Source organism: Giraffa tippelskirchi, chromosome 2 (assembly GCF_054371585.1).
Source record: "Giraffa tippelskirchi isolate mGirTip1 chromosome 2, T2T-mGirTip1v1.2.pri, whole genome shotgun sequence".
NCBI classification, from domain to species: Eukaryota; Metazoa; Chordata; class Mammalia; order Artiodactyla; family Giraffidae; genus Giraffa; species Giraffa tippelskirchi.
The window spans coordinates 152,584,401-152,598,504 of NC_137276.1; the positions used below are offsets into that span (position 1 = coordinate 152,584,401).

The following is a 14,104-nucleotide window of genomic DNA, read 5'->3' on the forward strand; positions in this document are numbered from 1 at the left end:
ACGACCTGGAATGTGTGACACCATGATGTGGCTCTCAGAAGTTAGTGAGCAGTGCATCCTGAGAATTCAGCGTATGGACGCTACGACTTTCCCACCCGGAAGATTCTTTCTCGAGCGCTAGCAGAGGACGGAAGTTCCACGTGTTTATGTTGAGCAACTGAAGATGCTGGGCGGAGACACAAAGGCCACGCCTCCCATATGCCACCATTCTCATTGGCTACATCGGAGCACCACGCCCCGTCTAGAGGTGGGGGCCAGTTGCCCTCACTGCCCGGCAGCCACAAGCATGGCTTGTCTGGGGCCTTCCGCACCCCTGCCAGAGTTACCGGAGAAGAACTGCAGGTACCGCGAGGTCCAGTACTGGGACCAGCGATACCAGGGCGCTGCCGACTCTGCCCCCTACGAGTGGTTCGGCGACTTCTCTTCCTTCCGTGACCTCCTAGAGCCAGAGTTGCGGCCGGACGACCGTATCCTCGTGCTAGGTGGGTAGTTCCGGGGCTGCCCAGTCCAGGTGGAGCTGGTTGGATTGGCCCCGCCCCTCGCTTCTGCCTGCCTCTCTCCGAGGACACTCCAGCCGTAAGTCAGGATCCTGTACCTTTAGAATCTCGGCAGTATTTCGCCAGGGCAAACAGGAGCCAAGAGATTCTTAGTCCCGGGACCTTCAGGGGAAAGACAGTCTCTCTGAGTCTGAAGGTGGTAGGTGACCCATGACCCCGTTACGAACCCTGGGGAGGCCGCCTCGAGCACTGGAGAGTTCAGAGGCCCTAGTTCAAGTCCCAGCGCTAATTGACTGTATGATTTAGAACAAATCATAAACTCTGAGCCCAGGATTCACTTCTAGGGACTGCGAATAAAAGTTGGATAAGGCACGTGCATTCACCTTGAGCGGAATGCCTAGCGCTTTTCTGTTTGCGCCACTGGGTCATTGTCTCCTAGAGAGTTTTCTCTTGACTCTCCAAACTAACTGAAACTTGGTCCTCTGTCGTCCCGCTTCCCCCACCCCCTGGCCTCCCCCGCGCCGTGTGCAGTGAGGATGAGGACAGCGCCCTCTGACGGGAGAGTGCGATCAAGATTGGTGTGATTCCCCAGAATGAACAAAAACTTGGGGTTAGGGCTTCCCTGGTGACTCAGACTAAAGAATCCGCCTGCAATGAGGAAGACCTGGGTTCGATCCCTGGGTTGGGTAGATCCCCTGGAGGAGGGCCTGGCAACCCGCTTCAGTATTCTTGCCTGGAGAATCCCCATGGACAGAGGATCCTGGTGGGCTATAGTCTACGGGATCTCAAAGAGTTGGACACGACTGAGAACAAGGTGGATCTCTGAGAGATCCACCTAACCCGACCTTGGAATTCTCTTCCACTGCCAGCCTTAAGGGCTCCAGTGAAGTTTGATTAAGCAACGGATTTCCTCCCAAAATCTTGCTGTTTTTAAAAGCATGTGTATGATTAAGTGAAATATTTCACATGTGAGAGATTTATATGTAAATATATGTAAAGCATAAATAATAACTCGAGGGTATATATACCCTACTCAGTTTGAGAAACAGAGCATTCTTCCGATGAGAAAGTGCTTAAGAACTTGGACCCTGGAGGCAGCCAATTATGTAGGGATCTTGGCACATGTAATCTTAGCCGTGGAATCATGGACAAAATCATGGAATCGTAACTGTGGATCCTGGACAAAGTACTTAAATTTATGTGCCTCCATTTTCTCAGCCTTTAAAAAAAAAAAAAAGAGTACATACTTATCAGCTTTTAAGATGATTGAGTGAGTATGAAAGATACCTAGAAAAATGCCCAACAAAATTAAAAGCCTTGTATATTCAATGTTTTCTGTGTGGGCCCCTAAAGCCCTTCCCCCCAGAGGTTAAAAACTCTCTTGAATTTTGTGGCTTTAAACCATTTATTGATAGAGTTAACATAGATCTATGGTTTCCAAGCTTTAGTGTAATAACCTGGAACACTGGACCCACCTGGATTTTCTAATTCCAGGGATGGTCTAAGGCTGGTACCAGGGGTTTGCATTTTCAACAAGCCTGAAGGCTGATTCTCATGCTGGTGACTGGCAGAGAGACACTGCCTTAAATTCTGCCTGACTAGGAGGTATCCTTTTCTGGTTAGAGGAGGGAAATGTCTAAAGATCAAAAAGAAAAACTTTCCAGACAGAATTCACAAGATCTAAGAACAGGACCCACAGCTTGGGGAGTACCCTATGTCACATTTCACCTAAAGAAACACATTTAACACCTAGTAAATGCTAGGGAATGTGGTGGCCCCTTTCTAATTTATTTAATCCTCATGATAACCCTTAGAAGTTAGTGAAAAATATTTTGAGACCTATTCTAGCTTAGGGTTCAGTAAATTTTTTCTGAAAACTGCCAAATAGTAAATATGTTAGGCTTTCCAGGCTATACAGTTGCTGTCACAACTAGAAAATGGTGATGGCTGCTGTAATAGTATCTTCTGTATGGAGCTACTGGGAAAATAAACTGAGATAATTCTTATAAAGTACTTAGCGTGGGACCCAGTGTTCAAAAACTGTTAGCTATCATTATTATTGTCGAAAACAGGAGTCAGAGAGGCACTTTCTCTGGAAATGCTCAGAGGAAGAGGACCTTGCCTGAAGATTTGTGTGTCTAGTCCCTATGGCTAGATTCCTCATTGCAGATGAGTGTATGTGGCTGTCCCAGTTTTGCTGTCATTGTACTTCTCTGGTTCTCTCTTCTTGCTTGACTCCAAGCTCTGTAGAATCTTCTGATTATATTTTTGTCTTAAGTTTGTATTTCGTATAGAGACACAAGGGACTGACCAGAGGATTGACTGTCCAGACCCCATGATGGCTATTTTTCCTGTTATAAATTAGTGAATTGGTATTCTGGTTTATACTTTAGTCTCTTAGTGTTGGGGATAGCATCCACATAACTCTGGGCTCCCATATGATGCATTCTTAGATCTTGGATCCAGAGCTCTGCTTCCCTAAGGCCCCACCTAGGGAAACAGTGGCTGTTCCAAGCCTCATCTTAGTTGTTAGTCCCAAGTCACTGCTTTGTAGGCATAAAGTGGCCCTGTGGTCAAGTTTTATTTTCCCTCCATCTTTAATAAAGTTGTCTTAGAAGATGCCATTCCTGTACCAAAGGGGACAACGGAAGGAAATTTGGGTCTGTCCACAGTTTGACAGAGCACTGCAGGCATATCAGGTCAGGTTTTGGGCGATGAAGGCATTGTGGGTCAGAGAACCTAGTGGGATTTCAGCCTGAACTGAGTTAGGGTCTCCTGCTCAGCCTCCCTCACGTCCCATCCCAGAGCCTGTTGTGGTTCCAGTGTTGGGAGGCACACATTGGGTTTTCCCAGGCAAGACAGTACTCTTCCTCAGCCCTAGAGTCTGAGGAACACAAGAAGGGCAGCTGAGGACCAGTCAGCAGTCTCTGGCATCTGTCCAGGTGCCGAGCTCTGCCTGCTAGATTAGGGCTATCCCAGCAGCTTATTTTGTGATCCTCTTAGGGAGGCAAATGGGGATTAAAGGCAATCTAATCCCAAGATCTGGGGATTCCCATGTGAGGCCACCAAGAACTGTCATCCAGGCCTGTTCCCAGCTGATACTGACCACAAGAGGGCCTGGAAGAGGCCAATAGATCTTTGAGGAAAGCCACGCCCACTGGGCAGTAGGTCCACATCCACTCCTCTAACCTCCACCCTCCCTCCACCCCTTTGGAACTGCTTCCCAGAAACTTCCCACCAGAGTGTTATGATTCTTCCAGACTCTTGATTGGTTGTCAGTTCACCTGAACCTGTTAGCCCACCCACCTAAGGTGGGGACAGAGACTCTCCCATGTGCTCCTGCAGCCTGTCCCTATTGAAACATTCATCACATTATGTGGCAGTTGCCTGATTACACATCTGCTGCTCTCACCAGAGCATCAGCTCCTTGATGACAGGGGCTCTGCTCATCAAGAGAACAACAATATGTGGTGCTCAAGCGTACATGAAAGAATTATTGGGTTGGCCAAAAAGTTCATTTGGGTTTTCCTGTAAGATATTATGGAAAAGCCCGAACAAACTTTCTGGCCAATCTAATACAGGGAGTCATCTCCACTGTGTGTCCCCACTTAGTTTCCCCTTCTACTTGTTAATTCTGCCTTGGAAACCCAAGTAAGATAAAAACCCGTAACATGAAGTCTTCCCATGGTTGATGTCATCAGAGGAGAGATTAGGAATTAGGATAATACTAGTATTATCCTATTAGTAATATTACATGCCAATATTATCCCCAGGGCTTCCCTGGTAGCTCAGTTGGTAAAGAATCCACCTGCAATGCAGGAGACCCTGGTTCAATTCCTGGGTCAGGAAGATCTGCTGGAGAAGGGATAGGCTACCCACTCCAGTATTCTTGGGCTTCCCTTGTGGCTCAGCTGGTAAAGAATCCGCCTGCAATGCAGGAGACCTGGGTTTGATCCCTGGGTTGGGAAGATCCCCTGGAGAAGGGAAAGGCTACCCACTCCAGTATTCTGGCCTAGAGAATTCCATGAACTGTATAGGCCATGGAGTCGCTAAGAGTCGGACATGACTGAGCGACTTTTATAATATTATCCCCATTCTGAGTCTGAGAAAACTGAGGTTGAGAGTTGAATGACTTACCAGGGCTGTATGACTAGGGATATCAGAACCCAAATCCTTGAACTTTTAAGTTCAGAGCTCCTACTCTTTGGGTGTTTTAGTTGTTAAATTTAGCACATCACATCCTGTATGTAGGGTAGGTATTGTTGTCTTCATTTTTCTGGCGAGGAAATCCAAGTTGCTAGTATGTAAACAACTTGCCTTAGTCCACACAGCCAGGAATGATAGAGCCAGGACATGTGCTCAGATCTGTATGATTCCTGGGCTCATGTTCTTGTACCATGCTGCTTCTCCCTCAGTACAGGAGGCTTTGCGCTTTGAGAAAACAGGCCAAGAGTGGATGGATAATTGCGGAGGTGAGAACCAAAGCTAACGTAGACCTTTTGTCACCCACCCCTTTTCACCCCAGGCTGTGGAAACAGTGCCCTGAGCTACGAGCTATTCCTTGGGGGCTTCCCTAATGTGACCAGTGTGGACTACTCATCAGTAGTGGTGGCTGCCATGAGGGCTCGGTATGCCCACGTGCCCATGCTGCGATGGGAGACCATGGACGTGCGGGCGCTGGGCTTCCCTAGTGGCTCCTTCGACGTGGTGCTTGAGAAAGGCACACTGGATGCCCTGTTGACTGGTGAACAGGATCCCTGGACCGTGTCCTCTGAAGGTGTCCACACTGTGGACCAGGTGCTAAATGAGGTGAGGGAGCAACAAGGGAAAGAGGGCCAATCAAGAGCTGGGGAGGGTTTCCCTGGTAGTCCAGTGGTTAAGATTCCTTGCTTCCACTGAAGGGGCACAGGTTTGATCCCTGGTTGGGGAACTAAGATCCCACAGGCCACAAGCCCAAAAATAAATAAATAAATATTATTTTTAAAAAAAGAGCTGGGGATGAAGGGTTAAGGTTTTAGGAGACTTGAAGAACTTAGAAACCAGGAGGAGGCATGGTTTGGAGCAAGTAGTGGGTCACCTTCAGGACTCTGGTTACCTGAAGGAAGAGGATGTTAAGCTGGGTCAAGATTATAGGGGGCTGGAGTGGCCAGGCTGCCAGAGGTTGAGGACTGGAAACTGAGTTGCCACAGAGATGAGGTTGTGGCCAGATCCCAGATAGGGAAGGTCAGCAGTTGACAGGAAAGTGGTGCCCCCTGGATCTGACATCATTCCCATGCTCCTACCTATCTAAGATGTAGCCTGACCCCCTTGGAACAGCCAGAGGCAGAGAGGGAGCCTCACCCTTTTGCCATGGAAAGCCCTGAGGTACTGGATGTAGGGTAGAACCTGAGGTTTCACTGGGAGGGCATCTGGTGCAATACTGACCTTTGAGAACCTGGAGGTGAGTTTCTCACCAATGGCTTCTCTATCTGCCTTGCAGGTGAGCCGAGTGCTGGTCCCTACTGGCCGGTTCATCTCATTGACCTCTGCTGCCCCCCACTTTCGGACAAGACACTATGCTCAAGCTCATTATGGCTGGTCCTTGAGGCATGCAACCTATGGCAATGGTTTCCACTTCCATTTCTACCTCATGGAGAAGGGCAAAGAGCTCAGTGTGGCCCAGCTGGCCCTTGGGGCACAGATCCTCTCACCCCCTAGACCTCCCACCCTACCCTGCTTCCTCCAGGACTCAGATCATGAGGACTTTCTCAGTGCTATTCAGCTGTGAGGCCAGAAGCGTGGTCTTTCAGCCTCTCTTTCTGCTCCAGGCTCAAGTATTTGGTATTCCTGACTCAGGGCTCAGGGTCAAGTCCAAGGTGCTCACACCCCAGGGGCCTCGTGCCTAAGATAGAGCTGATGGAAGCAACCCCACATGAAAAAAAAATACAGACTCAGACCTCTCTTGGATTCCCCAACTGCCTCCCTTTTAGTTTACTATACTAAACCATCAGTGATTCATCTCCAGCACAACCCTTCTGCATGCCAGCCAGACATGGACACTTACATCCCTGGGGCCTGTTACTGACCCCCATCCAACCTAGATTAGTTGACAGAAGGCTGCAGACTTTGAATCTAGATTGCTTCTGACCCCAGCTCCAGCCCCAACTCTGGTGACCTATCCTGCTTAGGTTGTATTATTTACCCAAGGAGACCACACTATTATGGTGTTTCCAGGCCAGACTGACCTGCCTGTGTTTACTTGGCAACCCTTCTCTGCCAGTAACATGCACCTGAGATTCCCAAGTACCTTATCCCCTCCCTAAAAAGAACTGGAGCCATTTGGGGCTGACTTCTTAGCAAACCAAAGCAGCAGCTACACACACACACACACACACACACACAGGGAGGTCTGTGTTTATTCACACACTCCTGGTACAGTGAGGATGGAGGAACATTTACAAAGGACACCCCCAGGGGTTGAGAACATCTCCAGGGCCACAGGTGTCATCCAAAGATGCAGTGCAGCCCCCGTTTGGAATCCCAGGGGCAGGACCCAGAGGTCCAAGGTAAAATCAGACCTGGGCCCTTGGAAGGTGATACCTTGAAGGGAGGAGGTCTGCCAGAGAGCCGCCTGGAATCAGGCATGGGCAGACTGGTCATGTGGTTGGTTACCATGTTGGGGGCTTGTCCCATCCCAGCCTCAACACCCATCCTTTCTGCCAGGCGCAGAAGAGCGTGGCTGAGACCGTGGTGGGCAGGGCATGAACCATGAGGGGAATTAGTAAACAAAGAGTCGGATATAAAAATACAAATGTGCTGAGGAAGTCCCTTAGAAAGAGGCTGAGGCTGGGGTCACGCCAGACAGGGGTAGGGGTGAGGAGCGGCTGGGCTCGGAGGGGTGGGAAGCTCATGCAAATACGCAGCCAAACATCCCTGGCCGCGCGCGAGGTCCGACACCGGCAGGCAGTCCGTTTGCAGACCAGACCTGCCGGAGAGGGGCGGGGCAGGGGAGCCGTGCGGGAGGGGACGGGCCGGGGGTTGAGGGCCGCGGGTCTCTGTCCGTTCCGGTGTGCGGGGTGGGGCTGCGGCCCGAGGTTCTAAAGTGCAAGAGCGCGGCGGCGGGCTCCAGGCCGGTCCGCGCCGCCGCTACCGCCGCCGCCGTGGTGCTGAAGCGGACAGCTCCGGAGTGCCTGGCGGCGGCGGCAGCGACTGCAACCCGAAGGCGGCGCGGCCCTGCAGCCCCCGCCCGCGGGCGCCTGGGCCGGGGCGGGGGGCGACGGCAGCCGCATCACCGGCCCGCGCTCCTGGCCGCCGCGGGGCTGGGCCCGGAGCCCGCCGCCTGAGCCGGCGCGTCTACACTCCGGACGGCGGCTTCTCCCCCATCCCCTTCAGCACGTCGTCTATCCGGTCATCCTCGATCACCACTGCGCAGGGAGAAAGCGCATCAGCCGCGCGGCCTCGTGGGGCAGCGGCGAGAATGGGCCCCGGGTCCTCGCGCCCCACTCAGCTACTGCCCGTGGCCCAGAGACGCCCCTGGGACCCCCGTGCTACAGTGCCCTCCCCATCTGCTCTTTCCTGCCGATTCAACCCAAGGCCGACCCCCAGTTCCCATAGACCGCTCCTCTCCTTGCGGAGGAACGCCCCTCTTCCTAAGACTCCAGCCGTTCAACCTTCCAGTCCAAACCCTCCCGCCGCCTGAGCTCTCCTACTTTCGAGCTGATCGGAAAGCTTTTGCTCATGGGATTCCCCCACATCCACCCTCCCTTCAACAGAACCCTTCAACAGAATCCCCTCCTCAACCCTAATCTCCATCTATTCCAGCCCTCTCCCCAACCTAACCTTGTGGTTTCAACCCCTCTTCCGATCCTGGCACCAACAGAGCCCCTTCCCCATGCAAACAACCAGGACAACTGGACCCCCGCCCCCCGCCCACTCTCCAATCGGCATCCCTCCCCTCGCGAAGATTCTTCCGTTGCATACACCGACTCAGCGTTTGATCCTGTAGAAGCGGCCAGTCGCCCAACGTCCCCACTTCAGGCAGCCCCGAATGCCCTGGTCGGCCCCTCCCCCTCGCCCGTGTGCCAAGGCTCTACTTCCAGAGGTGGCGAGCATCGAATCCGGGGCACTGCGTTCCCAGGAGAGGGGAAGAGGGGGACACAACACTGCAGCAGGGACCACCCTCTACCCACCCCCCACCCCCCCGCCCGCCCTCCAACCGCGGCTGGCTGCGCTGGTCTGCGGCAAGAGCTGAGGGCGCTTGGCGGGGAACTGCAGCCGGGGGGAGCCCGGGGGAGGATTTCTGGGTCAAGCGGCGACTCCGGGTCCCGGCCGTGTACCTCTCTTGGCTCGGCCGATCTGGCCCAGCTTAGGGGGTCGCTTGGCTTGGTTGCCTGCGAAGAAGGAGTTGGTGTCCTGCAGGCGGCAGCTGAAGGAGAGGTCAGAGCCCTCGGGGTCGGCGCCGAAGCGGCCCATCTTGTCCTCGCTGTAGGGCAGGATCTCGGACATGGCGGGCGCGGGACTGCGGCGGGGCGCGGGCGGCGGGCTAGCTGCCGGACCGGCCCTCGCTCAGCAGGGGAGCCGGCGGAAGGATGAAGTCATGCAGCATCCGGGGCTGCGGAGCCAAGCGGGGCCTCCTCCCCCGCGCCTCCGCCTCCCCGGCCGCTGGGCAGGCGGCGGCGGCGGTGGCGGCGGCGGCGGGGACCGGGCGGGGGCGGTGCGCGGGGGGCGGGGGCGGCAGCGAGAGCGGAATGACGATGAGCGCCCGACTGCCGCAGAGCGGGGCGGGCGCGGCGCGGGGGAGGAGGGGCGGACACCGGCCAGGGGTGGGAGGCAGGGAGGCGGGCCGGGAGTGGAGTGGGTGGGTGGGTGTGTGTGTGTGTGTTCGCGCGCCGGGACCCGAGCGCCTCCGGCTCTCTGCGGAGATACAGGAGCAAAAATGGGAGGGTCCTGCCATTGGCGGGAGTGGCGCCTGGGCGAACCGTACGGGCCACAACGGGTGCAGGATCTGACGGGGAGATGCGGGACTGGGGGGAAGGCAGGAGCGAGCCCGGCATGCGAGGGGCGGGAGGAGAGCCTTGCACACAAGCTGTGAGATGCTTGTTAGGGGCACTGGGAATTGGGGGGCGGGTCGGGGCCGGAAGCAGGGCCAGCATTCGAAGCGGGGCGGACACCGGAAGCGTGGCGGGGGGAGAGTCGGATACGCGGGGAGGTGTGCGGGAACCCGCAGGACGCAGGAATAGCTCGGGCCAATGGGTGGTGTCCCCACCTTTGGCGCGCTCTCGTGTGGGATTGCTCTTCGGGTCTGAAACTGTTCATCTGGAGTCTGTGTTTCTGTAACCGCCCTCTGTTTCTGTCTGTGCTTATTTGTCAGTCTATCTCGACACGTCGGTGTCTCTGCCTCGGTCCCCCATTTCTTTTTGCGTCATAGTCTCTGTCTACGTCTCTCTCTCTTTTTAAAATTTTAAGCTATAGTATTTTGAGAAAGACCTTTGCTTTATACAGCAGTAAAAATTATGTATTGTACATTGCATGAGTGTGTGACCAACTCTTTGCGACATCAGTGACTACTGTAGCCTGCCACGCTCCGTCCTTGTAATTTTTCAGGCAAGAATACTGGAGTGGGTTGCCATTTCCTACTCCAAGTGTCTACGTCTGTCTCTTAAGTGTCTCTATTCTTCTGTATCCGTGCTTGGGCCCTTGTGGTACTTGCGGACCTCAGGAGCTGGGAGAACTGCAGGGCGCGGCGGGCGCTTTGAGCCCGAGTTTCGGCGCCAGCAACAGGACTAGGGGTGCAGGTCTGCCTTGGTGAGCGCGTGTCGGCCCAGTTATCGAGACTCCTCCAAGCAGAGAGCCGAGATTAGTGCCGAAACTCGGGCTCAAAGCGCGCGCTGCGCGCTGCGGTTCTCCTAGCTCCTGAGGCTCGCGCTGCGCTTGCAGTGTAGGAGGAATGAATGACGGCGTCGCGGGGGGCGCGCTGGCTGCAGGTGACGCGGGGAAGCCCGGAGCGCCTGAGGACGCGACGCGCGCCGGTGAGTCCGGAGGTAGAAGGGGAGGGATAGAGGGCGTCTCCGCCCTGGGTGCTGGGGATCACGTGACAGTTCTCGCCGCACCGACGACCACGCACCCTCTTCTCTCCTCCCTCTTCCTCTGGCCGTCAGCGGCGCCGTCACCTGCTTGCTAGCGCGCTGGGGCTCTGGCGCAATCTCGGGTCTTGGGGGAGGGAGATGTCGCACATTCGGTGACAGTGACGACAGCGCTGATAATGATAATAATCATCCGGATAATAATCATTAAGTCCATACTCAAGGTGGAGGGTTCTCTACCGTCCCTGAAGCACACTTCCTCCTTCCCTCTAAATCACATAGCTGGTGAGGCGCCTAGTGTTGGATCTCCTTCCTCCAACAATTGTTAGTTCCAGGGACACAAAGGCGAATGCCATCATGGCTGCCCTAGGACGAGGCTGGAGAGTGCCAGAATTGCCTCTGTACAGCCTCACTCAAGACCAAAGACCTGAGTGAAATGAAAGTTGCTCAGTCGTGTCCTACTATTTGCCACCCCTATAGTCCATGGGATTCTCCAGACCAGAATACTGGAGTGGGTAGACTTTCCCTTCTCCAGGGATCTTCCCAACCCAGGGATTGAACCCAGGCCTTCCGCATTGCAGGTGGGTTCTTTACCAGCTGAGCCACCAGGGAAGCCACTTGTACAGCCTCACTCAAGACCAAAGACCGAAGGCCTGTCCCCATCAAACCCTCCTCTGCTGTGTCCTGGTCTCTGGGATAAGGGCTGGAGCTGGAGGTGGAAGCCCTGCTGGGTGAATGGAATCTCCAGACCGGGAAGGACAGGAGAAGCTGGAGCTCAGGGTTACTAGGGGGGGAGTCCAGAGAATTCCACCCCTACTGGAGGTTGTTCAGCCCTGGGTTCCAATCCAAGCTCTACCACTTCCTGTGTGACCTTGGGCAATTAGTTTTTTAATTGACCCCACAATTATTTTTTAAAAATTAGTTCATTGGTACTTGTGATATTTTAGGGAGATTAGGAAAATCACACAAAATCTTTCATATATATCCTTCCAATCTTTTTCTCATGTATTTGCATATCATGCATATATACCTCTCTGAGCCTCCACGTTCTAGTGTGAAGCCTAGAGATGATAGAGCCTCCACTAACAGTTTTGTAGAAGAACTTGTCTTAAGGTGAAGTGACTTGTCTCAGGAGGTAATGCACTGCCCCTACCAAAAGTGATCAAGGGCCCATCTGGATTCTTGCCAAGAATAAGATGCAAGCACTGGGTGGGGAATTGAAACATTTCTGGTTTCTCCTCTCAGAATGAGAGAGAATGGAGGAATAGCAATTTAACTTGGGAGTTCATTTGGTTAGCTCCTTCTTAAATAATCTTACTCCTATAAGACACATGCTGGATTGTGATTAAGGCAAAAGACGTAAGTGCAGAATTGTAAAGATATAGTACTACATGATTCAGCTATGTTGTGAAAATTTGGAGCGAGTTCTTTATTTTTTTTTAATAATTTTATTTATTTATAGCTGCACTGGATCTTCGCTGCTGTGTGTGGGCTTTCTCTAGTGGTTACTCTCTAGTTCTGTTGCATGGACTTTTCATTGTGGTGGCTTCTCTTGTTGCAGAGCACTAACTCTAGGCACAGGGGCTTCTTCAGTAGTTGTGGCACTTCTCAGCATGTGGAATCTTCCCAGAGCAGGAATTGAACCCGTGTCCCCTGCATTGGCAGGCGGATTTGTTAACTAATGGACTACTTGGGAAGTCCAGAGTGAGTTCTTTAAATTATGATCCTCTACTTAAATTCTGATGTTCTGCATCCCTGTCCATGAGATGAAGATTCATTTTCACAGCTAAAATGAAGTAAAGTTTGTTTGGATTGTTGTGACAATGCATTGAATTTCTTTTGAAAGCCCCTCAAAACCTACTAGTGGAATTGAATCCATACGTTCTCAGCAGAATAATATGCCTTTTGACAGTTGAGTATTAATGACACTTTTATTCAAGTGGAAACCATAGGCTTGTGTAGTGAGCTGGACAGGGTCTCCCCTAAAATTTATGTCTACCTGGAACCTCGGAATAGACCTTATTTGAAAATAGGGTCTTCGCAGATGTTAATTAGTTAAATTAAGCTAAGGTCATACTAGATTAGGGTGCACCCTCACTGGTGTCTTTGTAAGAAGAGGACAAAGGCACAAGACATGTACACGCTTGGGAAGGCCTTGTGAGGAAGCAGAGATAGGACTGGTGTGGCCGGAAGCCAAGGAACACCTAGCATTGCTAGGAGCCACAGGAAGATGGAAGAGGCAAGGAAGGATTCTTCCTTAGGGCTTACTAAGGGAGCGTGGCCCTGCCCAGATTTTGGACTTCTCACCTCGGGAACTGTGAGAGAATAAGTTTCTGTTTTTCTTTTTAGTTTTTTCTTTGCTCTTTGTTTTCTGGCTGCACCCCAAGGCATTAGTTCCCTGACCGGGGATCTAACTTGCACCACCTAGAGTGGAGGCACAGTGTCCTAACCATTGGACTGCCAGATAATTATAAGTTAAGTTTGTAAGTTACAGGTTTCTGTTTTAAGCCACCCAGTTTGTGGTACTTTGTTACAGCAGTCCTATGAAACAAATACAATGTTACAAGTATTTTGGAGTCATCCTTTTACATCTCTCATGATCAAGGTCTCTTTCCTTAAGCTCTCTGGGGACCCTTTGCTCTCACCCTGTCCCTCAAAGAAAGCCTATACCACGGAGGTATTTCTGGGATTCTTCTTTTTAGCAGAGGCTGATAAATCACAAAAAAGAATGAAGCAGATCTGTGTGGACTGACATGGTAAGATCTCCAAGACCTGTCAAAATATCACCAAATAACAAGTGTAGAGTGTGATTTCACATGTGTGAAAAAAGTATACATACATATGTATGCACACTTACACACACACAGTATATTTAGATATGTAAATACATGTAAAAGAAAGAAATACATACCTAACTGCTAATGGTTATCTCTGAGAATGGTACAGGGATCCTGGCAGAATGAAGTTAATCTTTTATTCTATATACTTCTGGAGTACATTACATTTGCAATAAAAGGGTTTTAGTGATTTTTTTCAAAAAACTCTTGAAACCAATGATGTAGTCCATTTATCAAACATCACACTCTGACCTGAGACAAATCAGTTGACTTAAAAATAGATTAGTGGTTAAGAGCATGGAGTTTAGATTCAAAGCAAGACTCTTCCTTCTCCTTGATGTGTGACTTTTTAGGTATGTTATTAAGTTTCTCCCATCTGGACAATGATATTGGTAGACTTTTACTGAGTCATCATGAGGACTGAATAAGTTAACATTCATAAAGTACTTTGGTAGTGCTAGATAATAGAATTGTTAGCTCTTATTCAGGAAAGCATAAAGAAGTTAAAAGTAACCTCATCATTAGATACATTGATGAACATTTTGTTGCATGTCCTTTCAATCTTTTTTTTAACCTATGCTTTTATACTTTTTTGCTTCACAAAAATGAGATTTCAGAATTATTTTTCCTCTCCCACTTAACTCTATATGGAGAGCATTTCCTGATAGTATTAACTCTTTTCCATCATTCGTAAATGATGGAATGTTTG

The 14,104-nt window shown here is 51.4% G+C and overlaps 2 protein-coding genes across 5 annotated transcripts in view; one reads left to right on the forward strand and one right to left on the reverse strand.

Annotated features, from left to right (window-relative positions):
• Positions 1-266: 266 nt before the first annotated feature.
• Positions 267-14,104, forward strand: part of ECE2 (endothelin converting enzyme 2) — a 31,504-nt gene continuing 17,666 nt past the window's right edge. For 2 of the 3 annotated variants that reach the window (XM_081571250.1, XM_081571251.1), the window contains exons 1-2: positions 267-482; positions 5,023-5,306. In XM_081571250.1, coding sequence (XP_081427376.1) covers positions 287-482; positions 5,023-5,306 — 480 coding nt within the window. In that variant the 5' untranslated portion in view covers positions 267-286. Of the gene's footprint in view, positions 483-5,022; positions 5,307-5,976; positions 6,449-14,104 lie in introns of those variants that run through there. The other variant, XM_081571254.1, reaches the window with a different exon arrangement.
• Positions 6,876-9,159, reverse strand: CAMK2N2 (calcium/calmodulin dependent protein kinase II inhibitor 2). Of its 2 annotated transcripts, none has more exons than XM_081571256.1 (3): positions 8,813-8,981; positions 7,826-7,900; positions 6,876-7,599 (listed from the first exon to the last, which is right to left on the reverse strand). In XM_081571256.1, exons 1-2 carry the CDS (start codon positions 8,979-8,981, stop codon positions 7,830-7,832), a joined length of 240 nt encoding a protein of 79 aa, XP_081427382.1. In that variant the 3' UTR covers positions 6,876-7,599; positions 7,826-7,829. The 2 variants fall into 2 exon arrangements, 1 of the variants encoding a protein (XP_081427382.1); XR_014077204.1 differs by lacking the exon at positions 6,876-7,599 and adding an exon at positions 8,457-8,601 and having other exon boundaries at positions 8,813-9,159.

Bases quoted from the DNA above. Each gene is read 5' to 3' on its own strand.
- CAMK2N2 (XM_081571256.1), bottom strand. From the start codon at position 8,981: ATGTCCGAGATCCTGCCCTACAGCGAGGACAAGATGGGCCGCTTCGGC. The intron at 7,901-8,812 runs GTACACGGCCGG...CTCCCTGCGCAG, and splicing joins GATCGGCCGAGCCAAGAGAG to TGGTGATCGAGGATGACCGG.